The following is a 22,919-nucleotide window of genomic DNA, read 5'->3' as shown; positions in this document are numbered from 1 at the left end:
GAGTGAGTGATATTACTGGCATATGAAGAGAAACTCAGAGGTTCCAGGCCCTAAAATGTCCATGAAAGGCCAGTGACAGGAAGAAAATACAGGTCTGTCCCTGACTTTCTCAATTGCCTTTTGGGGGGGACCAAGTGTAAAGCGTGGGATGTATTTATCTGATCATCACAAGAATAACGTCATTATTAATAAATTAGTTTACCACCTATTTTCGCATGGGCTGAATTATGACCCTTTAAAATTCATATGTTGAAGCCCTAAGCCCTTGTACTTAGAATATGACTGTATTTGGAGATAGAACCTTTAAGGAGGTGATTAAAATGAGGTCACTAGGGTGGGCCCTGATCCAATATGATTGGTATCCTTATAAGAGGAATTTTGGACACACACAGAGACACCAGAGGTGCCTGTGTGAATGAAGCAAAACCACACAAGGACATGGCAAGAAGGTGGCCATCTACCAGCCTGCAGGGAGAATGGGGACCAAAGATCCCACTCTTGGCAAGGGGAAACACCCCTAGAAAAAGGGGAAAACTGAGAAATAAGCAGATCAAGGCAGAATAAAAATGGTTTAGCTAGTTTTACTTTGAAACCAGCAGCTAAATTGCTTATCTGAGCAGTTCCTCCTTGTATTAGAAGCCTGGCCTGTAAGGGATACAGCTTGCAAAGACCCTTGCTGGGTCTGTAAACATTCTGAAGAAGTCATAGCCTAGAAGGAAGCTACGTGCAAGACCTGGGGAGGAACATCAGCCAGGCTATCCCATGCCCAGTCAACAGTCAAAGCAAATACCCACTGCAGGGATTATATTATGGCCAGGATCAAGGGAACAGCTCAAGCCCCGAAATATGGGCAGAGGGTTTGTCCCCTTATCACAGAGGAAGATGCCTCTGGGTTGGAGATAAGAGGAAAATTCCTCTCATTCACCAATTCTTCAGAGGGTTGATGTGCTGTGGTGTCTACTCCACCGATAGAGGAAAATTCCTCTCATCCACCAATTCTTCAGAGGGTTGATGTGCTGTGGTGTCTACTCCACAGATAAACTACAGGGGTTTAACCTTCCTTAAGGAATCTGTGCATGTGTGACCACAGACAGGAGGCTGCCCCACACAAGGCCCAGGTTTTGAATTTCTCAAAGCTGCTCACACTCTTAAATGACTATAGATAGAATAAGAACTAACAAGCTTACTCAGAGAAACTGCTGATGGTTTTGTTCCCTTCCTCAGCTTACCTTCTGGGCTACTAAATGAGATACTAGCCTTCAATAAAAGCTGAGTGGAACAAACACTCAGGACCATTCGCTGGAACTCCACAAGCTAGTGGTGGCCCCCTGTGTTTCCACCTCTTAGTGGTGGTCCCCTGTGTTTCCCACCTCTGAAAACACTATTCTGCGTGTCCTGTCTCATTATCTCTTGCTGCTTTTAACTTTACCTTTCTTTAGTCAATGGTTTCCGTTGCACAAGTCTTAACGGACCCTGCCTCTGGAGTGGGACCCTGGCACCGGCCAAGGACTGAGGCCTCAGAAGTCACCCCCACCAACACTTGGTTTCAGGTTTCCTGTGTCCAGACCATGAGGAAATGCACTTCCATTGTTTAGGCCATCCAGGCTGGAGAATTTTATTATGGCATCTCCAGCAAACTAATATAGAGTTTGCTAGAATCTTCCTTTCCCAAATCTCATTATATTCTAGTAATTGTTATTCCCATTGCTGAGATGGGAAACTGAGGTCCAGTGAGAACAGTGGCTTGTCTGAGGCTAAGACTCCATGGGTTCCTCTGTGAGAAACTTTGGGAGAGCCAGGCACATAAGCCTGGGTCTTCTCCCAGACCAACCCCATACCCAAGCTTCTGGGGGGTGCATTCTCCTTGCCAGGGCCTCTGACTCTTTGCAGAGGTCCCACCTGCTTCCCTCATGTGCCCCAGCTCTTTGCAGGGTGCAGGGCCCCTCCTGTGCGTGGCAGGCTGTGGGTGGATGCTATTCAAACAGCATCAGCCTACAGACTCACCAAGCGGGAGAGTGTCCCTGCATTGGAGATGACAGAGAGCCCACTGTCCCACCACCTCACTGCATCAGAGAGGCAGGAAGACAGTGAGTTCTTCCAGAGAGGGGCTCCAGTGGATTTCCCTTGCACCTCATCCCCTATTCCTCCACATTTTGACATGATGATGTTCAGAGCCGAGATCGCCTCTTTTTGGAGTGAGCTCTCATTAGTTGTAATGAGTTGAATTGTATGCCCACTCCTTCCACCAAAAAACAAACAAACAAACAAAATTTATAAAAGGGAGGCACCTGGGGCTCAAAGGAGTAGGGTGCCGGCCCCATATACAGGAGGTGGTGGGTTCAAACCCGGCCCCGGCCAAAAACTGCAGAAAAAAAAAAAAGAGGAGAGAGAGAAATGTTGAAATTCTAATACCCAGTACCTCAGAAAGTAACCTTATTTGCAGATAGAGTCCTTACAAAGGTAATCAAGCAAACATAAGTTCATTAGTATGGGCCTTTATCTAATAGGAAAAGGAGAAATACAGACATAGACCAAAGGACAGTTTGAAGAGACCAGGGGAGAGGGGCAATCTTCTGATTAAGGACAGAGGACCTTACAGCTCTCAGAAGAAAATAACCCCACTGACACCTTGATTTTTGGACTTCGATCCTCTAGAACTATGAAACAATAAATTTCTTTTATTTAAACCACCACATCTGTAGTAATTCGCCACAACAGCCTTAGCAAACTAATACACCAGGGACCCAAACAAGAATTCCCTCCCTCTGGTGAAAGCTATGATTGGCTACACCAGAGGGGCGCTAGGGATGGACTCACAGGAGTCTACCCAGAGGCAGTTGGCTACCCAAATATGGGCATATATACACTACTTGCACCTTTGTAAAAAGGGGTTAAGTTCAAGGTGCTTAAACTTTCTACAGGTGCACATTTATTTGTAGGGATGGATGTATGTCTGGGTGTCAGATGCATACAGGGTGCCTGGACTCATTTATTTGTTCATGGTATCATTCATTCATTCATCAAAAGTTCTTGCATGCTTGCGTACACTTACATATAAACACAATATATATGGATGAATAAATAAACAAGGGAAATATGATGGCTCAAGTATGGAGATTAAGGGAGCATGGACAAGGAGACTTGATTTCAGTTTGATATATCAGGGAAGACTTCCTGGAGGAGGTAACACTTGAGCTGAAACTGGCAGATGAAGGGGAAGAGGAAGGTTGTGGTTTGTAGACACAGAGGGAGAGAAATGGCCATGTACACCTCAAACTAAAAATGGTTTGGGTCAGTTCTGTTCTTTGAAACAGTTCCACCCCTAGCTATGCCCTATCAACCTCCCAGAGCCCCAGTTTTCTCTGATAGAGCCTAATCTCATTTCCATGGAAGGGGCAATGGCTTTTTGATGAATGGACTGAGCGAGCCTCTCGAAGAAGCAGATAGCCTGGTCATAGAATAGAGAGGAGGCACAGATGCCAGGGAGCCAACACTTTATTTTGTTCAGACCAAGCACGCTGGAAGCCCAGTGTCCCCACGGGATCTGCCTCTGTGGGCCCATCTTTCCTCTTGAGGGTGGCCTTGCTGGCTGGCTCCAGACTGAGGGCCCAAGGGAGACCTGGTCAGTCTCTCTCCAAACAGTTGTGGAGTCAGACGTCTTCAAGGGCAGCTGCATTTCAGGAAGCTGAAAGCAAACAGAGATCAGGGTTGATGAAGGGGAAGAACAAGAGTATGTTTTGATGGAGAGTATGAGTGAGGTGGCATTCTGTATCCCCAGGTGGCATTACTGCCGCAACTTTGCTGAGAGGAATGGTGTCGGTGGCGAGGGAAGCAAGTGGAGGAAAAGTTGGGACAGGCTTTCCCAAATGTCCAAGCTCAGGTAACCTGGCATTCATAGCATCCTCTGGGTGCCACATTCTGCTAGAAATCTCTCGGATGCTCAGGTAACCTGCAGTGTCACTTAAAGTAGTCGGCAGTATCATTATGCCCATTTTCCGCTGAGGACAGAGAGATTCAGCAATACTGCATGACTTGTCCCAGGTCTTATAGCAGGAAGAACTGAGCTTTGAGGGGCTTATTTGGTTTGAAGGCCCCCCATACATTTGCATCAGGGGGCTGGGGCTGGATACATAGCAAATAGATCGAAACTAGCATCCTCAGAAAAGAAGCTTGCTTGGGGAGAAAAGGTGAGTTAAAAAAAAAAAAGAACAGCAGAGACAAGATGTTCCATGATGCTAAGGACTCTTCCCCTTACGGACGTGTGCCCTTTACTTGGCCTTTGAAACTGCTTTCCATTTCCCCAGGTGTATAATAATCTAAATGAATATCGGATCTTTACTCAGTAATTGAGAGCAGAGAGAAGGCCATGTTAAGTCAAATTAGTTTGCTCTAATATAGCCCAAGCCCATCTCCACGGAAGGGGCAATCGCTTTTTGATGGGCTGAGGGAGGCTCTCAAAGAAGCAGGTCTTCAGAAGTGGAGGATGTGTGGCTCATTTGAGTCAAGGTGGCCTGGGGGTTGTGACAAGTCACACACTGGAGCAACCACTTGTGATTGCGGGACCACCTTAGCCTGGAGCTGTAGAGAGTCCTAAGATTCAGTGACTGGGAGATTTAGCAGGGCTGTGGCCCATTATGACTGCATTCACGAAAATGGCTGGAGTTAATGGTCCTAAGGAAAATATTACAGCTAAATGTACGGATTCTAGAGTTTTGAATCCCAGATCTGCCTTGATAATTTTGTACAAGCAATTTAACATGTTTGAATCTTGGTTTCTCAGCCTGTAAAATAGGAATAAATAATGCTAAGCACGGGTTGGGTTATAAAGAGTACTAAAGGGCTGCCTGGCATGTTTGCTCAATACATGTAAACCATTATTAGCAATGAATTCCCTTTCCTACCTGTATTCTGAGACATGCCGGGATTAGAGCTAGGAGGAGGGAGGGAAGAGAGAAGTTACTTCTCCAAAATCTTTGCACTTTCACACACCCCCACCCCCACTGACCTGGGGCCTCAGTTTCGCTCTTTGTAAAATGCAAGAATTGGACTCCACTGTTCTAAAGGCCTCTTGCAGCTGGCCTTTCGTGCATCTGTGATCCCACCATAAGCCCCCCCTCATTATGTGGACAGAATACCACTGTAGCTCTCCTGACCCCAGGTAGAATGGGATTGAGAAAGTAACGCTAGGAGGGGAAACTCTGAAAGTCTGGTACCTTCTTTGACATCATCCTGCTAGACCAGCAGTTCTCAACCTGTGGGTCATGACCCCTTTGGGGGTCTCCTGCATATCAGATATTTACATTACAATTCATAACAGTAGCAAAATTATGAACAGTTATGAAGTAGCAACGAAAATAATTTTGTGGTTGGGGGTCACCACAACATGAGGAACTGTATTAAAGGGTCGCGGCCTTAGGAAGGTTGAAAACCACTGTGCTAGACCCTCTTGCCTTCTGATGAGGCTGCATTTTAAAGAACAAAAATATAGCAAGGGCTTCTGATAAGCTTTTCAACCAGCCACACATTACTTTAGCTAGAACCTCTCCAACTCTTGTCTCTACAGAATTCAGTCCCGGCGTTAAAGGCAGCACCTGTTCTCACAAGGCTGCCAGACCTGGGTGAGCCCTCTTGTTTCATTCCCTGGGAATAATGGTCTCACCCTGTTGCTCTTACCTGAGCTGGTTGCTACTTCTGGAGATACTTCTTCATTATGCTCTCCACATCATTATCTTTCCTTCCCGCCTCGGGCTCTCTGTGCTCAGAGGACGTTTGCTCACCACCGTCACCTGCGAGTCGTGGGACTCTCGGTCGACTCTTAATGCTGTCGGCACTTTTGAAGGACACGATGGAGCTGGAGGATGAAGATGAGTCAGACAGGTGAGCAGGGTCCTCCTTGGGCTCTGGGCTCTTTTTCAAAACAGTCTTGATCCCGGAGAGGAAGGAACGATCAGTATCTTCCATCTCAAAGTGAGCACCTGAATGCCTCAAACTGTCCTGCCCATCTGTGGCCGCTCTGGCCAAGGACGTAGGTGTCTCAGGCTTCCGGATGGCTGGAAGGAAGTCGTCGAAGTCCACTTTGGTCTTGTGTTCGTAGTTGAGGCTGGGGAGCTTCCAACTGAACGGGTCACTGCCTAGAGGCTCCTCCATCAGGTGGGCAAATTGGCGGTTCTGGAAGACAAGTGGCTCCTTTCCCAGGTCTGGACAGCCTGCGTCATCCACTGAGGACTCCAGACACCGCCTCCGAGGATGCAGTGTGGGAGACAAGAGTGAGTCCCTGGGTGTACTCGAGGAGCTTAGTTTTCTCCCCAAGTTTGGTGTGGATTCTAAGAGGGACTCGCAGGAACTGAACCGGGTCTTTGGCTTCTCAGGTAGCAGGGCCGTGCCCCCAACACCATCTGAAGAGATGCATTTCAGACTGGTGGACCTGGGGAGCCCAGCTGATGTCCCCGAGGCCCCTTCCATTTCCAGGGGTGATTTTGCCCCATACCTCAGCGAGAGGTCTCCCTCATCACTGCTGGCCCTGCCTCTCATTAGCGTGGAAGCCCCCGTGGTCTGGTAAATGGGAAGAGTGGGCCAGTCCTCCAGCCCCAGCATGGACCCCTGGCCTCTTTGGGCTCTTTTTCTCCGGAGGCCTATCACAAACTCTGAGAGGGCTGCTGAAGGACTGGGCAGCTTGCCTCCCCTCGACGGCAGGGATGTATCTGTACTCTGAGAATCCTGCGAGGAAGATGGAGCTTCTAATCTCTCCATGGGCTTTCTCTCAACACCGAACCCTTCGCCATCCCCAAAATGACAGTACTTTTTCCGGCGGACCGAGTGGGGAGAGACAGACTTGTCTCCTGAGTTCGTGCTATGGACACCCTGGGCTCTGCGCAGGGCAGATACCGACTGGGTGGTCTCAGCATCCCCGGCCTCTTCGTTCATCCTGTGCCAGAAGAAAAATGCAGTCAGTGGAAATTGTGCAATTCATACAATTTGTGCAATTGGTGTGAGAGCCACTAAGCATAGGCACTAATATTATTTTTCTTTGGAAATGCCATTCCTACCACACTCTCAAATGAACCATATGATTTAATGTGCAAATTCAAGCCATGTAAATGATTTCTTGTTGCTTTCTGAAATGCAATTTCTGTCTATAATTAAACCCAGCTAAGTACAGTTGAGGAGATTAAAACTGTAGCAAGGAAGGATGAATTAGATTTATGAGGCATCATATCTGACAGGATAGGACCCATCATCCCAAAGCCTACTGTGAAATAAGTAATTTGCTTCCTTCAAGACTAAAAGGGGGCACACAGGGATTATTTATTTATTTAGGGCTCGGCCTGGAGGATAGTCCCACCGAGTGGGGTTTCCTGGAATCAAATACCCGAACGTGTATATCTGTGGGACGCTGTACAATAGCCCCAATTGTTTCATGTGGTGGAGTTTCTAGGGGGTAGGTACATCGATCTTCTCCTCCCAGGAGAAAAGATTCACATGAAACCAACTTGACGCCAAGACTATACACCAGCGGACAGACGGTTGCTATTCTGGGATTACACCAGACAAGGCTTTAATGCAGAAGGGAGTTGGCTGCAGCAGCTCCAAAAACACTCAGCCTGGAGAATGCAGTAGCCTCACAGTGGTGCAAAATTACAGACTATAAAATAAAGGGCCTCATTTAAAAGGAGGGAGATAGGAGTTTATTCATCCTTCCTTTCATAAATACAATCTATTTGTCCTCCCTCTAGGAGAAATGACCGCCTTCCTGCCCACTAGCAAAGTTATAATTTATACAAAAGCAAAAGAGGAACCAAATGTCAGAATGCTGGCGTTGCAGACAAAGGCCCAGGCTCAGCCTGAACAGAGGCAGAGGGCAATACAAATGCAGGTTTCTAACCGCGAGACCGATCCACGCCTCTGAGTGCTTGTGTTGCTCCAACTATAAATCTGGACAATTGCAGCGTTCAGATTTCTATATGCCAGGGTGGTCGGGATTCGGCTACAAGACTTCCCGCTTACCTAGTTGGAAACTGCCACCTTTACCCACAAACACAAAGGACAGTTTAGGAGAAAAAGAACTGACCACAATGCCCCCAGTGGCTTTTGAGTCTGGAGAGGAAGCCGAACCAAAGGTCCCTGGAGGACGTGCCTCCGAAGGAATGGGAGGGAGTCAGGGCCTTTTCCAGGGAGATGGGTAGGGACTGCAGTGGACTGAACATGGTGTCCTCCCAAATTTCGTATGTTGAAACCTAATCCCCAGTGTGATGGCATTAGGAGGTGAGGCCTTTGGGGAAGTGACTAGGTCATGAGAGCAAGGCCCTTATGGAAGATCCCAGAGGGCTCCCCTTCCCCCTCCCACCCTGCGAGTACGCAGTGAGAAGATGGCCTTCTCTGAACTGACACCAAATACACCGGGACCTGGACCTCAGACTTCCCAGCCTCTAGAACTATGAGAAACAAATTTCTGCTGTTTCTAAGCTGCCCAAACTATGGTATTTTTGCTATAGCAGCCAGAACAGACTAAGGCAGGCACCTAAACACTGCCTCCTGGAACTCCTGAGGACACAGCTTCAAGCATCCCACAAGCCTGCCTCCTCTGGGGCTGGCAGGATGATACTCTCAGGGGCTGGGATCGTCTGCCTCTCCTTATTTGCCATGTCAGATGGGTGGGAGAGAATTGACACTATGATCTAGGGATAGTGGGGAGGACGGGGTCAAGCTGCTAGTAGAGGTGAGCGGCCACCTCTCTTCCTCTCTTCACCATCGCCTGTGCTCTTCCTGGGATCCCCCCACCCTCATCCCACTGTGTTCAGCTATACTGGTTTCCTGGGACAGGACAAGACCCCCCCTGCTTCCTTCTTTGCACTTGCTGTTCTCATTTCCTAAAGTACCCCTTCCAATGCCCCACCCTGGTCACAGTGCCTACCTTATGGGGCAGTTAGGAGCCTGAAAGAAAAGCCTTCGGTACAGTGTCTAGCACCTAACCCTCCAGGGGCAGGTGCTGCTTATGCTGAACAATTAATGACTGATAATGAATGTCCATGATTAGCTATTAACAATGAAGGGTGGCCAGGGGTCGTGGCTCACGCCTGTAATCCTAGCACTCTGGAAGGCCAAGGAAGGTGGGTTGCTTCAGCTCATGAGCTTGAGGCAAGCCTGAGCAAGAGTGAGACTCCATCTCTACTAAAAATAGAAAAACCAGCCAGGTGTTGTGGTGAGAGCTTGTCATTCCAGCTGCTAGGAGGCTGAGGCAGGAAGATCACTTAAGCCCAAGAGTCTGAGTTCGCTCTGAGCTATGATGCCATGGCACTCAAGCTTGAGTGACAGAGTGAGATTCTGTCTCAAACACACACCCACCCACACACACACACACACAAAAAAAAAAACAATGAAGTATGATTATTATCACTACTCCTAATCTCTGGATCTTCAGAGCCTAACCATTTCCTTCATTGGGACTCAATGGAAGCCTTAGCTGAAGTTCAAAGAGGGATGCTTAGAAGAATGAATGGGTGGGTGACCTTGAATCTTGTCATTTGTAAGACAAAGAGTTGGCTCCCAGCCCTGGACACAGGCTGGGAGAGGAGATGGAAACTGCTTTATGATGACCTGAAGGTGTATTTGTCAACATTATTGCTTCAGAACAGGCATTCACATAGGTCTGTACTTTCTTTTCTTTAATTTTTTTTTTTTCCTTTTTAATAAACAGCTTGGAGCTGCCAGGGGCAGTGGGCTGCTGCAGAGCTGCCAAAAGTCATCTCCATCCTGTCCTGGCCCCAGAAGGAGGTGGGTGTGATGAATGTGTCCTAGACACGTGAGGATGGCAGCGTCGGAGGCTCCTGTCACCAAAGCTTAGAATTCTGCTGTCTTGTCCTGTTCCCCCAGGCTCCCACAACCACCAGTGGTTAGTTACCAGGGCAGAGCAAGAGGGGAGAAAGGGAAGATAAGATGTGAGAGGAGGAGGAGGGAAGTTGAGCTAAGGACATAGAAAAGAAAGCATGAAAGGGGGAGGTAAGAAACTCACAGAACACAAGCCTGGCCTGGCAGGTCCCTCCTGACTGTTCTTTCTCTTCGTTCTTTCTCTCTCTCTCTCTTTCCCTCCCTTCCATCCTTCCTTTCTATCTCTCTTTCCTTCCTTTCTTTTTTTTCTCCTCCCTCCCTCCCTCCTTCCTTCCTTCCTTCCTTGTTCTTTTTTTTGTTTTGAGACAGTCTCATTCTGTCACCCAGGCTAAAGTGCCACGACAGCAGCCTAGCTCACAGCAACCTCAAACTCCTGGGTTCAAGCAATCATCCTGCCTCAGCCCCCTGAGTAGCTGGGACTAGTGCCCACCACAAAACCTAAGTAATTTCTCTATTTTTTGGTAGAGATAGGGGTCTCATTCTGGCCCAGGCAGGCTGATCCTACTGCCTCTGTCTCCCAGAGTGGCTGGGATTACAGGTGTGAGCCACCACGCCCAGCCCTGACTGTCATTTCTGCAACTCCTGAGTTAATACTGAGCCCAGCACCCAGCAGGCGCTCAGAAAATCTTGTAGGATCCAATCTACATAGACAAGGAAGAGGCAGGACGAGGAAAGTGGAGAGAGCAAAGGGACAAGGCAAGCAGGAGAGAGGGCGGATTAGAGGAAGCAGGACAAGCTAGAGGAGCTAAAGGAGGACTGGGCTGGGGAGGTGGCTGAGGAAGAGGCAGGAGGGGCCTAGAGGAGGGGAAGGAAGGGGACTGAACGCAAACGCAGGAGGGAGAGAGAGAGGGATGTGCTGCAGGGGCTTTGCCAGCCCACTGCTGAGGCTCTGCTTTCTTCAACTTTGCATGTAAGTGAGACAGGCTGGGGCCCATGGAGAAGCAGCCAGAGCCCTGGGACCCTGCAGGTTGCAGGCTGGGGATTCCGCTGTCCAGATGGAGAGGGCATAGGCTCATCAGGCCCGTGAGGGATGAAATGCCTTCCACAAGGTGTGGCAGCCACTCAGATCCAGGCTGGGGGCAGGGGAAGGGGGTGAGGGCCCCACGTCTTGGGGTCAGAGTGGACTGAGTCCCACCTTTCCAGAATGGCTTGTTTGAAGCAGGAGCACAAGCCTTGCAGTTAGACTCCTGGGGGGCTGGAGAGAAGAGGTGGAGGGGGGAGCCTGAGGGAGGGAGGAAGGTGGGGAAGGGAAGCAGGGAAGAGAGAAAGAAGCCGCCTGCCACGCGGGGCTGAATGCTTCCTCCCGGCTTCGCCTTGCGGAAGTCCACCAGCAGCCCTGGGACTGCCCGCTTGGGCTCCTGTCCCTATCATCCTGTCCATCAGGGTAAGAGCGTCCTCCCATCCCCTCCTTTCTGTGTTGAGATGGCCTGTTTCAGTCTGAGTCAAGGCATCTTCTCGTAGGCTTTGGAGTCAGGATCCCAAGCTCTGCTGTAGGAAGCTGAATGACCCTGTCCCTTCCTGTCCCAGCTTTGGACACTCTAAATACATCTTTTCTAATTTCATCCAAGGGCTTGGGGAAGACTTATGTTTTGGTCCCAGCCTTCCTTACAGGGTGGCGTGGCTCAGATGGGGCTGGGGAAGACTTTTATGTTTTGGTCCCAGCCTTCCTTACAGGGTGGCGGGGCTCAGATGGAGCTGACTGGCACTGCATGGTGGGAGACAGTGGCTAGTAAGAATGCTGCCCTGCTTGCCTCCCAGAGCCTGAGCCAGGGGGCGGGATGATGAGAACAAGGCTCTCTGAGTTGCTGGGAGATAGGTGTGGACAGGATGGGAGGGGGCAAGGTTCCAGAAAGATCTTGGGGACTTCCACTGTCTGCCCCATAGTCAGTCCGGAAAGGAGCAGCCAATTGGCATACCTGCTGGGGCTGGTCCCATCACTGAGTAAAGGAGATAGTCAATTAACCCCCATGGCTGAGCACCTACTGCGTGTCAGGCACCATGCTGGAAACCAGGGATACAGGGGAGAACTTGCTCTCAGTTCTTGCTCTCCTCGGACCCCATGACTTCCAGTCACAGAGAGGTTGCACGGCGACCTCCGCAAGCACACACAGTTGGGAGTGGCAGGTATGGGGTTGCAACCCCAAATTAGCTGACCCCACAACCAGGAGCAGCCTTCTTTGCAATCTTTTCCAGAGCTTGGGATATGACACACAGTGTTAATATTAATAGCAATTCCCACGTCACCTCATCCAGAGAACGTCTTTATGGCTTGGGATCTTGTATGGTTCTGCCACTTGCTAGCCATGGGGCCTTGGGATCCTCACCTAACCTCTTTAGGCCTCAGTTTTCTCAGCTGTAAAATGGGGGAACCTATTGCAGGCCAACTTGCACTGTTGTGAAAATAAGAGCTCCATGGGAGCGGAGATTTTTATTCACCGTATTCACTGCTACCAATGCCTCAGATGGTGTCCTAGCACATAGAAAGTGCTTAGTAAATCTGTACTGAGTGAATGAGGGAAGCACCAGGGCCATGGTACATAGCAGGTTCTTCATAAGTATGTGTTGGATGAATGAGTGACTCTCAGTCCTCTGGCACATAGTAGGCACTCAATAAATACATGCTCAATTTATGAGTGATGCTTCAGTGTCTGCCACATAGTAGGTTCCAATAAATGTCAATTCAATAAATTGATGAATAACAGGAACATTTACATGAAAATGCTCTAAGTATTAATTGCTTCAAGGTGTGTAGGATTATTAAGTAAACTGGGATATGAAAATTCAGGTATACTGATATTTCTACTCTTTCTAACTAGCATAGCTAAAAAATCAATTGAAAAAGAGCTCCAGAAGCAGTTAGGCCTGGGTTCAAATTCTAGCTCTGTCTCTTCCGAGCCAGCTATTTTTTAGAGCCTGAACTTGCTCAGATGTGAAAATGGGAATGACAGAGTCCTGGGTTGTAGGATCTTGTTGGGAATTAGAGATGATACATGTGGTGTCCATCCTCAGTACTCCCGGGTGCTGGCCAGTCCTATCTCCATCTACTCCCTGTATTCCAGCAAGGCAGAGGACACCACAGTTAAACTTATATCTGTTACCAATGCAAGTTTCATTTCAAAGCACTACTAATAATACATGAGGTCAGACAACTTACATTCATGAACTCATCCTATAAAAAAATGCTGCATACCTCCCTGCTGAATATCACTCTGGTCACCTTCAAAGTCTGCCCTTGGGAAGCGGTGCACCAACGCCAGATCCCAGTCCACCCTTCAAAGCACTTTTTCTAGGATGACTTTGTGAACTTAATTGTCTGACCTTGTATATTTAAAAATCTGAACACTAGTTGGAATCCTTCTTTTTTTTAATAACCTCAACATTGAGGGAAGATGTTCAAGAATAAACAATTCCCATGTATGAGCCTGTTCTGAGAAGCACCAAAAGGGAGGTGGAGATTGAAGTGGCTGGTTCAGCCTCAGAACAAGGCAGCTGCTGTGACGGTCATCCTGCCTGCCAGGTTATCTTGTAATGGGCCTCCATCATCTTATCTCTGCTGCCAACCACAGTAGCAGATGCTTCTTGACGAGCGGTTGAAGAATACGAAGGCACCTTCCTGTACACATGTTTTGTTTACATCTAATCAGTATCATCACCCCATCTCACAGATAAGGAAACTGAGGCTGACTGGTGAGAATCCATTTGCTCAAGGTCATACTGGGAAGAGGCAGGGCCTGATTTGAACCCACGTTGGCAAGATCTGAAGCTAATTCTTTCTCCTTCTGCTACATCACGAACCCACTGGGCAGAAGGCTGAGAGGAAACCACAACGCCTTGATCTTACATCTGCACATTCATGTATTTTTCAAAATTCACTGACACATAATGAACGAAAAATGTGAGGTCCAAGTCAGTGTCTAAGGAGAAGCTGTATTCACTGGCATTAGATGTAATCACACAGCAAAAAAATATAATCCCCAGGTCCAAGACTGGTCAGAACCAATTGTAGCTGCAGGAAACTTGATGCAGATTTAATGACACCATGAATCATCCCCAGAGGCTTGTTGTCACCCCCATTTGTCATCCACACCCTGAAATTAAAGAGGAAATTAAAAATATATTGATGTTCTTTAATACTGGTGAGGCCTGGGATGGGAAACTAGATGTCTTTTTAAGATGCTCTGAAGATTTGGTAACTTAGTTCAAATTATTACAACAATTGCTAGTCTATAATAAAGGTTGACATGGTGCCAAGAACTGTGCCTGACGTCGGGAACATGAGGCATTTATTTAGCAACCCTGGCATGCAGGTGAAGTCCACATAATAACACCTAGCTACTGTGTATTGTGCCTTTAGACTTTGTGGGCATGAATCAATTTTATCTTCACAATAATTCTCTAAAGTAGATACTATTGTTGTAATCTCCCCAGGTCAGAAATAAGGCTCAGAAAGGAGAGGTAATTTATCATGTAATAAGTGGATTTAAACTCAGGAGTCCAACTCTAGCACCTTGCCTCCTGGCAGCTGGGTTCTATGCCCTTATTGTTCCATTTTACAGAAGAAGCAGCTGAGGCAAAGAGAGGCAGATGGGCTTGCTGAGGAGGAAGCCGCACCAGGACTCTCACACGGGTCTCTCTGACTCCCAGCAGTGCTGGTCTCACAGCAGTGGAAGATGTCTCCCCTCCTGAAGAGCATTCCACCGTATGTGTGGAATCCCAGCAAACACACAAAGAAAGGTCAGCAGTGCAAGAAATTCCAGATAAACTGTGAACCACAGGCTCTCAGTGCAACAGGAAGCTGGTAAGAGACAGAGCAGAATGTACCTGCATCCGGCGTGCACCTTTCTAGAGGAGGGGGGCTTTGGATGAGAAACAGGATTTGTATGCGGGTGGTGGGTCAGCAGAGACACTCCAAGAAGGAGCATAGGATTCCTTCTCCAACCATTAGCTTATTCAACCCGAAAAACCCTTGACAAGCAAGGACTGACATGTTTCACACACCAAGAAATGTAGCCTTCGGAAGGCCCCTCACAGAGAGGGAAGACCAAAGCAAGGAGAATGCCAGGTGGTGGGATGGCCAAGGAAGCAGGCTCAATGGTGAGTAACAACCAGGGAAATTAGCAGCAATCATGCCAAGCCTGGCCTCTCCTGGCTTGAAGGTGTGGAGAAGAGTCAGGAAGCCAATGCTGTAAATATCCCACATTCCTTACGACAGTTTTTATCAGACATGATAAATCTCAAAGCTTGCTTCTGTTCTCTCTGATGCTTAAGGAAGTGCTGAGTCCTTGACATTTATTTATTTTTTTTTGTAGAGACAGAGTCTCACTGTACCGCCCTCAGGTAGAGAGCCGTGGCGTCACACGGCTCACAGCAACCTCTAACTCTTGGGCTTACGCGATTCTCTTGCCTCAGCCTCCCGAGCAGCTGGGACTACAGGCGCCCGCCACAACGCCCAGCTATTTTTTTGTTACGTTTGGCCGGGGCTGGGTTTGAACCCGCCACCCTCGGCATATGGGGCTGGCGCCCTGCTCACTGAGCCACAGGCGCCACCCAGAGAGCTGCTCTCAGTGGACACCTGCCTACACACTTTCTGTGGGTCAGCCTTGGCCTTGCCCCTTACTGGCTACTAGGTACTAAGACCAGTGGCTTTTGCATAGAGTTGCTCATTACAACCACATCTGGAACCCTAACAACAACAACAAAAAATCAATTTTGGTGGAGGTCGGGTGAATAAGGGCATCGTTCCACCTCCAAAAGAGACTAAAGATTAGTGCAAGATGTTATTAATTGGGAAAACTGCAAGGGAAGAGGGAGTTTATGGGAACTGTCTGTACTTTTTGCTCGATCTTTCTGTAAACTTATAATAGTCTATTATTTTTTTTAAAGAGACTGAAGAAACATTATCAAATGTAATGAGTATCCTTAATAGGATCCTTCTTTTTTAAAAAGACAGTTAATACAAGGCAATTTTAGGATGGTTGGGTGATAGGAATGTTGAGATCGGAGACAATTTTATGGATGTATTAATTTTCTTAGATGTGATGATGATGCGATAGTTAGGAAATGACGTTTTTAGGAGAAAGACGTGAAACTATTTAAGGGGAACCGTCATGATGTTTTCAACTTATTTTCATATTTGAGGTACAGAAAAAAGGAAAGGGAAGGGAAGAAGGGAAGGGAAAGGCAGGGGAGGGGAGGGGGACAATCTGTTTAGATGTATAATACAAGTAGAGATGGAGCTAAGGATAGAAATGATGTCAAGGTGGAAAATGCTAGCAATTATCAAATTAAGGCAGAAGGTAATAGTTGATGAAACTCACACACTTCTATTGTCAAAAAATAAAATAACAAAGAATAAAGAAAGACAGAGGGAGGAAGTAAAAGGGGAAGGAAGTGACCCTTCACAGGTGATTCTAATCATTGCTCTATAATAAAGAACAAAATCAGACATTTTTACTCACTCTACAATGCTCAGCCCAGGTATAGCATCCCCGAGAAAGCCTTTACCCATCTTAGGTAGGGTTGGGACCTCTCCTGACTTCCAGAGTCTGCTGTGCTCTGTCCCCCACCTGTGCAATAATTGTTTATTTACATATTTTTTTCTCCCAACAGAAATGCTAGTTTCTGGACTAGACCGTATCCTTCTACGGATCCTCAATCCTTAGCACCAAAAGAATACTCCAGGAAAGTTCCCGGACTGGAAAGAATGAAGGAATGTAGGAATAGAAAGAGGAGGGCCTGGGAGAGTGTAGAGAGGAGGTACCAAAGGCCCCACCTGCCCTGTCGGGGCTGCTGAGTCCAGACCCCACCAACGCTCTCATCAGTCAGTCAAAGCAACTTCTCTGGTCTTAAAAACAACATTCCAAACTGACTTCCAGTACCCAATCTAGAGTGAGTTCTCTGTATTTCTAAGCCCAAGGTAAGAGCCTGGTTTCATTCCTACAGGATGTTATCAACTTCTGAAATATCAGGATTGAGAGGGAGCTGGGACCTCATCTGGTTTGAGCCTCTCATTGTACACCTGGAAAAATGGGGAAAGAAAAGAGGTTTCTGAGTCCCACAGGCTGATGAACAGTGAAAGTACCATCTGTAAAATCTAAGTTTTTACCTTCTGATATCATTTCCACAATGCTTTGAAAGAACATAATTCTATATATGTAGAATAACTAAAGTCTCTAGTTAGATTACAGATCCAACTTGGGTTCAACATAGTTTAAGTAAACTGAAGGCGTCCCTTCCTTGTCCATCCAGGACACTGCCCCAACTGACTATGGTGAAATCACAGTAGTCACATACACACTCAGACTTACTCACAAAAGCTCCCCAGGAAAAGGCAGAGTTAACTGAAAGGAAATTCTTCATCCATTCATCTCTCCTTCTGTCCATCTGGACCATTTATGCCAGATGCCATGGATAAAGAAAGTATCTCTTGCCTTTAAGGAACTTATATTCTGAGGGGGAGGTAGATTTGTTAAGCTATGACTATGGGAAAATATGAGTGAAACTGCATTCTTCTTAGGAATGGAAATGAAGAAAAAAAAGTTTATGTAGCAAAGGGAAGAAAAGTCTAGCTCAGCAATCCTCTTCCAGATATGACAGATTAGCTTTCACCAGAGCAAATCCCTGCTTAGAAAAACCAGAAAAGGAGAATTCAAACGTAAGGACATTGGAGAGCCATCAAAGTAGGGGCCAAATTCTGGAAAGAGGAACATACATTGAAGGTGAACAGTGTTGTGTGATATTTTTAACCTGAAAGTCACTTGTTGGATCTTGAAGAAAAATTAATATGGAAATTTTTTATTCCCAAGACTTGCTATATAAAGTTACATTAACCCAAGCTGTGCTATATCAGCTCATAGGTGGATGTATTTAAAAAAATGGAAAAGAACATATAAGATCATTTGATAGACTATAAAACAATACTGTTGTACATTGTGGAACATATTATGTCTGTAAAATATACGTGTTGGGCCAATTGGACATATGGTACACAGTGCATCTTAATTCCTCCCTTATGCCATAAAGAAATATCAATTCCTACTTATCGTATATCTAGATATAAAAAGTAAATTAATACAGCATTGACAAAAATAAGGGAATATTTTCATAATTCGAAAATAGGCAAGTGATTCTTCGACAGTATATAAAAAGCATCAACTATAAAGGAAAAAATATCAATTAGGATACTTTAAAATTAAGAAGTCTGTTTATCAAAATAGAGCACTTAAGGAAGTGAAAAAGGCAAGCCACTGAATGGGAATATATCCATACACCCTATAAAGGACTTGCACCTGGATGTATAAAGAACTCCTACAAGCAAGTTGGATAAAGAAAAAAAATAATGGTCAAAAACTTCTCAGACATTTCCAAAAAAGGATATTCAAACTAAGATATAAGCACCCAGAAATATTTATTTATCAGGGAAATGCAAGTTAAGATCAAAAACTGACACTACTCATATCCACTAGAGTAGCTGGATTTTTTTAAAGGAAAAGAACCAAGTGTTGACAAGGATGTGGAGAAAGTGTAGCATTCATTCGCTGCTGGTGGGAATCTAAATTGCAACAATTATGAATAGGGCTGCAATAAATATTCTGATACAAATATCTTTGTTATGGTGTGATTTTTGGTCTTCTGGGTATATGCCCAGTAGGGGGATTACAGGATTGAATGGCAGATCTATTTTTAGATCTCTAAGTGTTCTCCGTATCTCTTTCCTAAAAGGAATGTATTAATTTGCATTCCCACCAGCAGTGCAAAAGTGTTCCCTTTTCTCCACATCCACGCCAACATTTCTGGTCTTGGGATTTTGTGATAGCCCAAGTGCCCATCGATCCACGAATGGATGAATAAATTGTGGTATATGTACACCATGGAATATTATGCAGCCTTAAAGAAAGATGGAGACTTTACCTCTTTCATGTTTACATGGATGGAGCTGGAACATATTCTTCTTAGTAAAGTGTCTCAAGAATGGAAGAAAAAGTACCCAATGTACTCACCCTTATTATGAAACTAATGTAGGACCTTCACATGAAAGCTACAACCCAGTTACAACCTAAGAATAGGGAGAAGGGGGAAAGGGAGGGGAGGGAGGAGGGAGGGAGGGGGAAGGAGGGGGATTAATGGGATTACACCTGCAGTGCATCTTACAAGGGTATATGTGAATCCTAGTAAATGTGGAATGTAAAAGTCTTAGCAAAATAACTAAGAAAATGCTACAAAAGCTATGTTAACTAACGTGATGAAAATGTGTCAAACCATCTATGAACCAAGTGTATGGTGCCCCACGATCATACTAATGTACACAGCTATGGTTTAATAAAAATAAATAAATAACTAAATTGCAACAGGTATTTTGGTAGTATTTCCCAAAGACGAAAATACATCCATGACCTGGCAATCTACTGAGTCCAAACCCAACAGAAATCTGCATACTCGTGCAACAAAAGATGTGTACAAGATGGTTCCTAGTACTACTATTCATTATAATATGAAATTGGAAACTACCTAAATATCTATAAATAATAGAATGAATTAATTATTTTACATTTACATAATGAAGTCTGCATCCACATCCAGACTTGACCTGTTTTACTTAGTAGGGCTTCTTAGGTAACATAATTGCCATTTTGGACCAGATATTCTATGAGGCCTATCCCCTGTGTTGTAGGATAACTGGCAGCATCTTTGATCTGTACCAATTAGATATCAGTTTTATCCCCCAATTGTGACAGCCAAAAAAGGTCTTTGGACATGGTGAACTGTCCTTTCTGTCTGTTCATGTGAATGCACAGAAAATTGTCCCCAGTTTGGAATGACGCTTATGGACTACAGAACAAAAACAAATGAATTACTGTTACAGACAATGACATGGATGGGTCTCAAAATATCTAGGGAAAGAGAAGCCAGACACAAGAGAATATATATCCCAGATACTTCCATTCTACTTAGAGTTCAAAAACAGCCATATTTATGGTAGAAGTCAGGATGGTGGATATCTCTGAAGAATGAAAACAGCATGACTCAGATGAATAACAGGAGGTTTCAGGAGCACCTAAAATCCCTAACTAAGTTAGCTTCAAGTTTGTATAAAACCATTTCCATAAAACTTTAATTTCAATCAGAGAACCACAGATTCTAAGCATCAATGATTAATCCAAATGGTCTAGTTTTGATTTGGGAATAATTACATAGCTAGAATCCATATTTTTGAAAATGTTATCACAGCTTGCATCTGGGCACCGTGAGTCTGGGGAGATAGGACTCCAGGCATCTCTGGCTGGTGGGAACTGCCTATCATCACTCCTATGAGGATACAGGGAGTCAGCGAGAGACTTCTGGACCCCAAGAGGAGGACTAAAACCGTGGAAAACCGGCAAGTGGTCGCGTGTGTTCAATCCGTCTAAACCTGCCCACAACTGTAAGTTCAGTAGCAGCGAGACTGCAAACCAGAAAGGCCTTACCTGTGAACTGTTTTGATGTCCTTGGACTTGGCACTGAGTTGAACTGCCTTGGGGAAGGCCTGAGCGGGAGTGCGGAGAACTTTGGCCGTTGTCTAGGGCCCCAGTCTGAGCCGCTGAGCCAGACAGAGCTAATAGTGTTTGGCGGTGGGTCACACGGATCCATTGTCAGTGATCTGCCCCGGCAAGCTCCGCCCTCAGGGTCGCAGAGCTAGAAACTGGTGGGAGCTGGTAACCCAGCAACCAAGTAGCCTAAGGGTGGGGTCTGGGCCGCCTTGCAGCCCTAACCCTCAGGGGCAGAGTGAGACCAGTTTTGGCACACTGGGTAAGTGGATAGCCACTTCAGCAGCAATTCCAGCGAGAAAGCTGGGAAAGCTTCTGCTCAGCAAGTTTACAAGTTCAAAGTGCCTTTTAAGTAGGCTGAAGAGAGATTTAGGGTGTCTACCTGCTGGGGTTTGAGAAATCAGCAGCCTCCAGTCGTATCAGAACTGTGACTAATATCTCATACCCCAGAAGACCACGTGTTGCCCAGACAATATTCAATAACATATACAAACTGCTTTGTTTTTGGTTGTGTATTTTTTTCTTTTTTTTTTTGGTTTGGTTGTTTTTTTTTGTTTGTTTATTTTGACGTTGCTGATGTTCTTTTGTTTTTTTAATTTCAATCTTTTCCACACAGATCCCTTTTTCTTTCTCAATTGTCCTAGTTTAATTATAATTTCCCATTGCTGCCTTTTTTAATAACTTCAACTTCATTTTTGCTAGTGTTTCTACTGATATAATTTGGTTTTTCACCCAATTTTATCCCTGTAAAGTTTTCTGTTTGCTTCTTTTGGTTTGATTTATAGCATTTTTGTCTTTCCTCTCTACTTGGTGGAGGTGGGGTACTGTGTCTGACCGGGTTAGCAAAGAGCTGCTGACCTCAAGGGAACCACGCAACTGGGCACCCCCAGAAGGTGGGGTTTTTTAAGGTTGTGTCAAAGTACCCAACTGTACACCTATATTGCCCTGTCTCCCTCTTTCTGAGCCTCTCTTCTTTTTGTCAATATTCCTTATACCCACCCCCTCTCCTTTCTCTATCTTTCTTTTTTTCTTATCACTCGGTCCTCCTTTCTTTCATCCCCTTTTTTCTGCTCTTCAACCTTCTCACCCTTCTGGTCCTGTAACCCTTAGTCCACAGGCACAAGAACTTAAAGAGCAAGAAGAAGTGAAAGGAAAATTAGGGCAAGGAAACAGATAAAAGAAATCACTCATGAGGAAGAATCAGCAGAAAACTCCAGGCAACATGAAGAACCAGTCTAGAACAACCCCACCAAGGGACCATGAGGTAGCTACTGCAGATGATTCCACCAGTATAGAAATGTTAGGAATGACAGAAAGGGAATTTAGAATACACATGTTGAAAACAATGAAAGAAATGATGGAAACAATGAAGGAAATTGCTAATAAAGTGGAAAATAACCAAAAGGAAATCCAAAAACAGAATCAAATAAGAGATGAATGATATGAAGAATATAAAAAGGATATAGCAGACCTGAAGGAACTGAAACAGTCAATTAGGGAACTTAAAGATGCAATGGAAAGTATCAACAACAGGTTAGACCATGCAGAAGAAAGAATTTCAGAGGTAGAAGACAAAGTTCTTGAGATAACTCAGACAGTAAAAGAGGCAGAAAAGAAGAGAGAGAAAGCAGAACGTTCCCTGTCAGAATTATGGGACTTTATGAAGCATTCCAACATACGAGTTATAGGAATTCCAGAAGGGGAAGAAGAATGCCCCAGAGGAATGGAAGCCATACTAGAGAATATTATAAAAGAAAATTTCCCAAACATCACCAAAGATTCTAACACACTGCTTTCAGAGGGATATCGGACCCCGGGTCGCCTCAACTCTAACCGAGCTTCTCCAAGACACATTGTGATGAACCTGTCCAAAGTCAAGACAAAAGAAAAGATTCTGCAAGCTGCCAGGAGTAAGCGCCAGTTGACCTACAGGGGCAAATCCATCAGAGTTACCGCAGAATTCTCTAATGAAACTTTCCAAGCAAGAAGACAATGGTCATCTACCTTTAATCTACTTAAACAGAACAATTTTCAGCCCAGAATTCTGTACCCTGCTAAGCTAAGCTTCAAAATTGACGGAGAAATCAAATCATTTACGGATATACAAACAGTGAGAAAATTTGCCACAACAAGACCAGCTCTACAGGAAATACTTCAACCTGTTCTGCACACTGACCACCACAATGGATCAGCAGCAAAGTAAGAACTCAGAAATCAAAGGACAGAACCTAACCTCCACACTGATGCAAAAGATAAAACTAAGCAATGGACTCTCACAAAATAACACGAATAGAATACTACCACACTTATCAATTATCTCAATAAATGTTAATGGCTTGAATTCCCCACTGAAGAGACATAGATTGGCTGACTGGATTTAAAATCGCAAGCCATCCATTTGCTGTCTGCAAGAAACACACCTGGCTTCAAAAGACAAATTAAAGCTCCGAGTCAAGGGTTGGAAGACAATTTTTCAGGCAAATGGAATTCAGAAGAAAAGAGGAGTTGAAA

At 45.5% G+C, this 22,919-nt stretch overlaps 1 protein-coding gene across 4 annotated transcripts in view; it reads right to left on the bottom strand.

The window, feature by feature from the left end:
• Positions 1-3,477: 3,477 nt before the first annotated feature.
• Positions 3,478-22,919, bottom strand: part of MYO18B (myosin XVIIIB) — a 301,196-nt gene continuing 281,754 nt past the window's right edge. For all 4 annotated transcript variants that reach the window (XM_053588976.1, XM_053588977.1, XM_053588978.1 and 1 more), the window contains 2 exons: positions 5,674-6,925; positions 3,478-3,685 (listed from right to left, as the gene is read on the bottom strand). In XM_053588976.1, coding sequence (XP_053444951.1) covers positions 5,686-6,925 — 1,240 coding nt within the window. In that variant the 3' untranslated portion in view covers positions 3,478-3,685; positions 5,674-5,685. The remainder of the gene's footprint in view (positions 3,686-5,673; positions 6,926-22,919) is intronic.

This window comes from Nycticebus coucang, chromosome 4 (assembly GCF_027406575.1).
Source record: "Nycticebus coucang isolate mNycCou1 chromosome 4, mNycCou1.pri, whole genome shotgun sequence".
Taxonomy (NCBI): Eukaryota; Metazoa; Chordata; class Mammalia; order Primates; family Lorisidae; genus Nycticebus; species Nycticebus coucang.
This window is presented reverse-complemented; position numbering and strand designations above follow the sequence as displayed.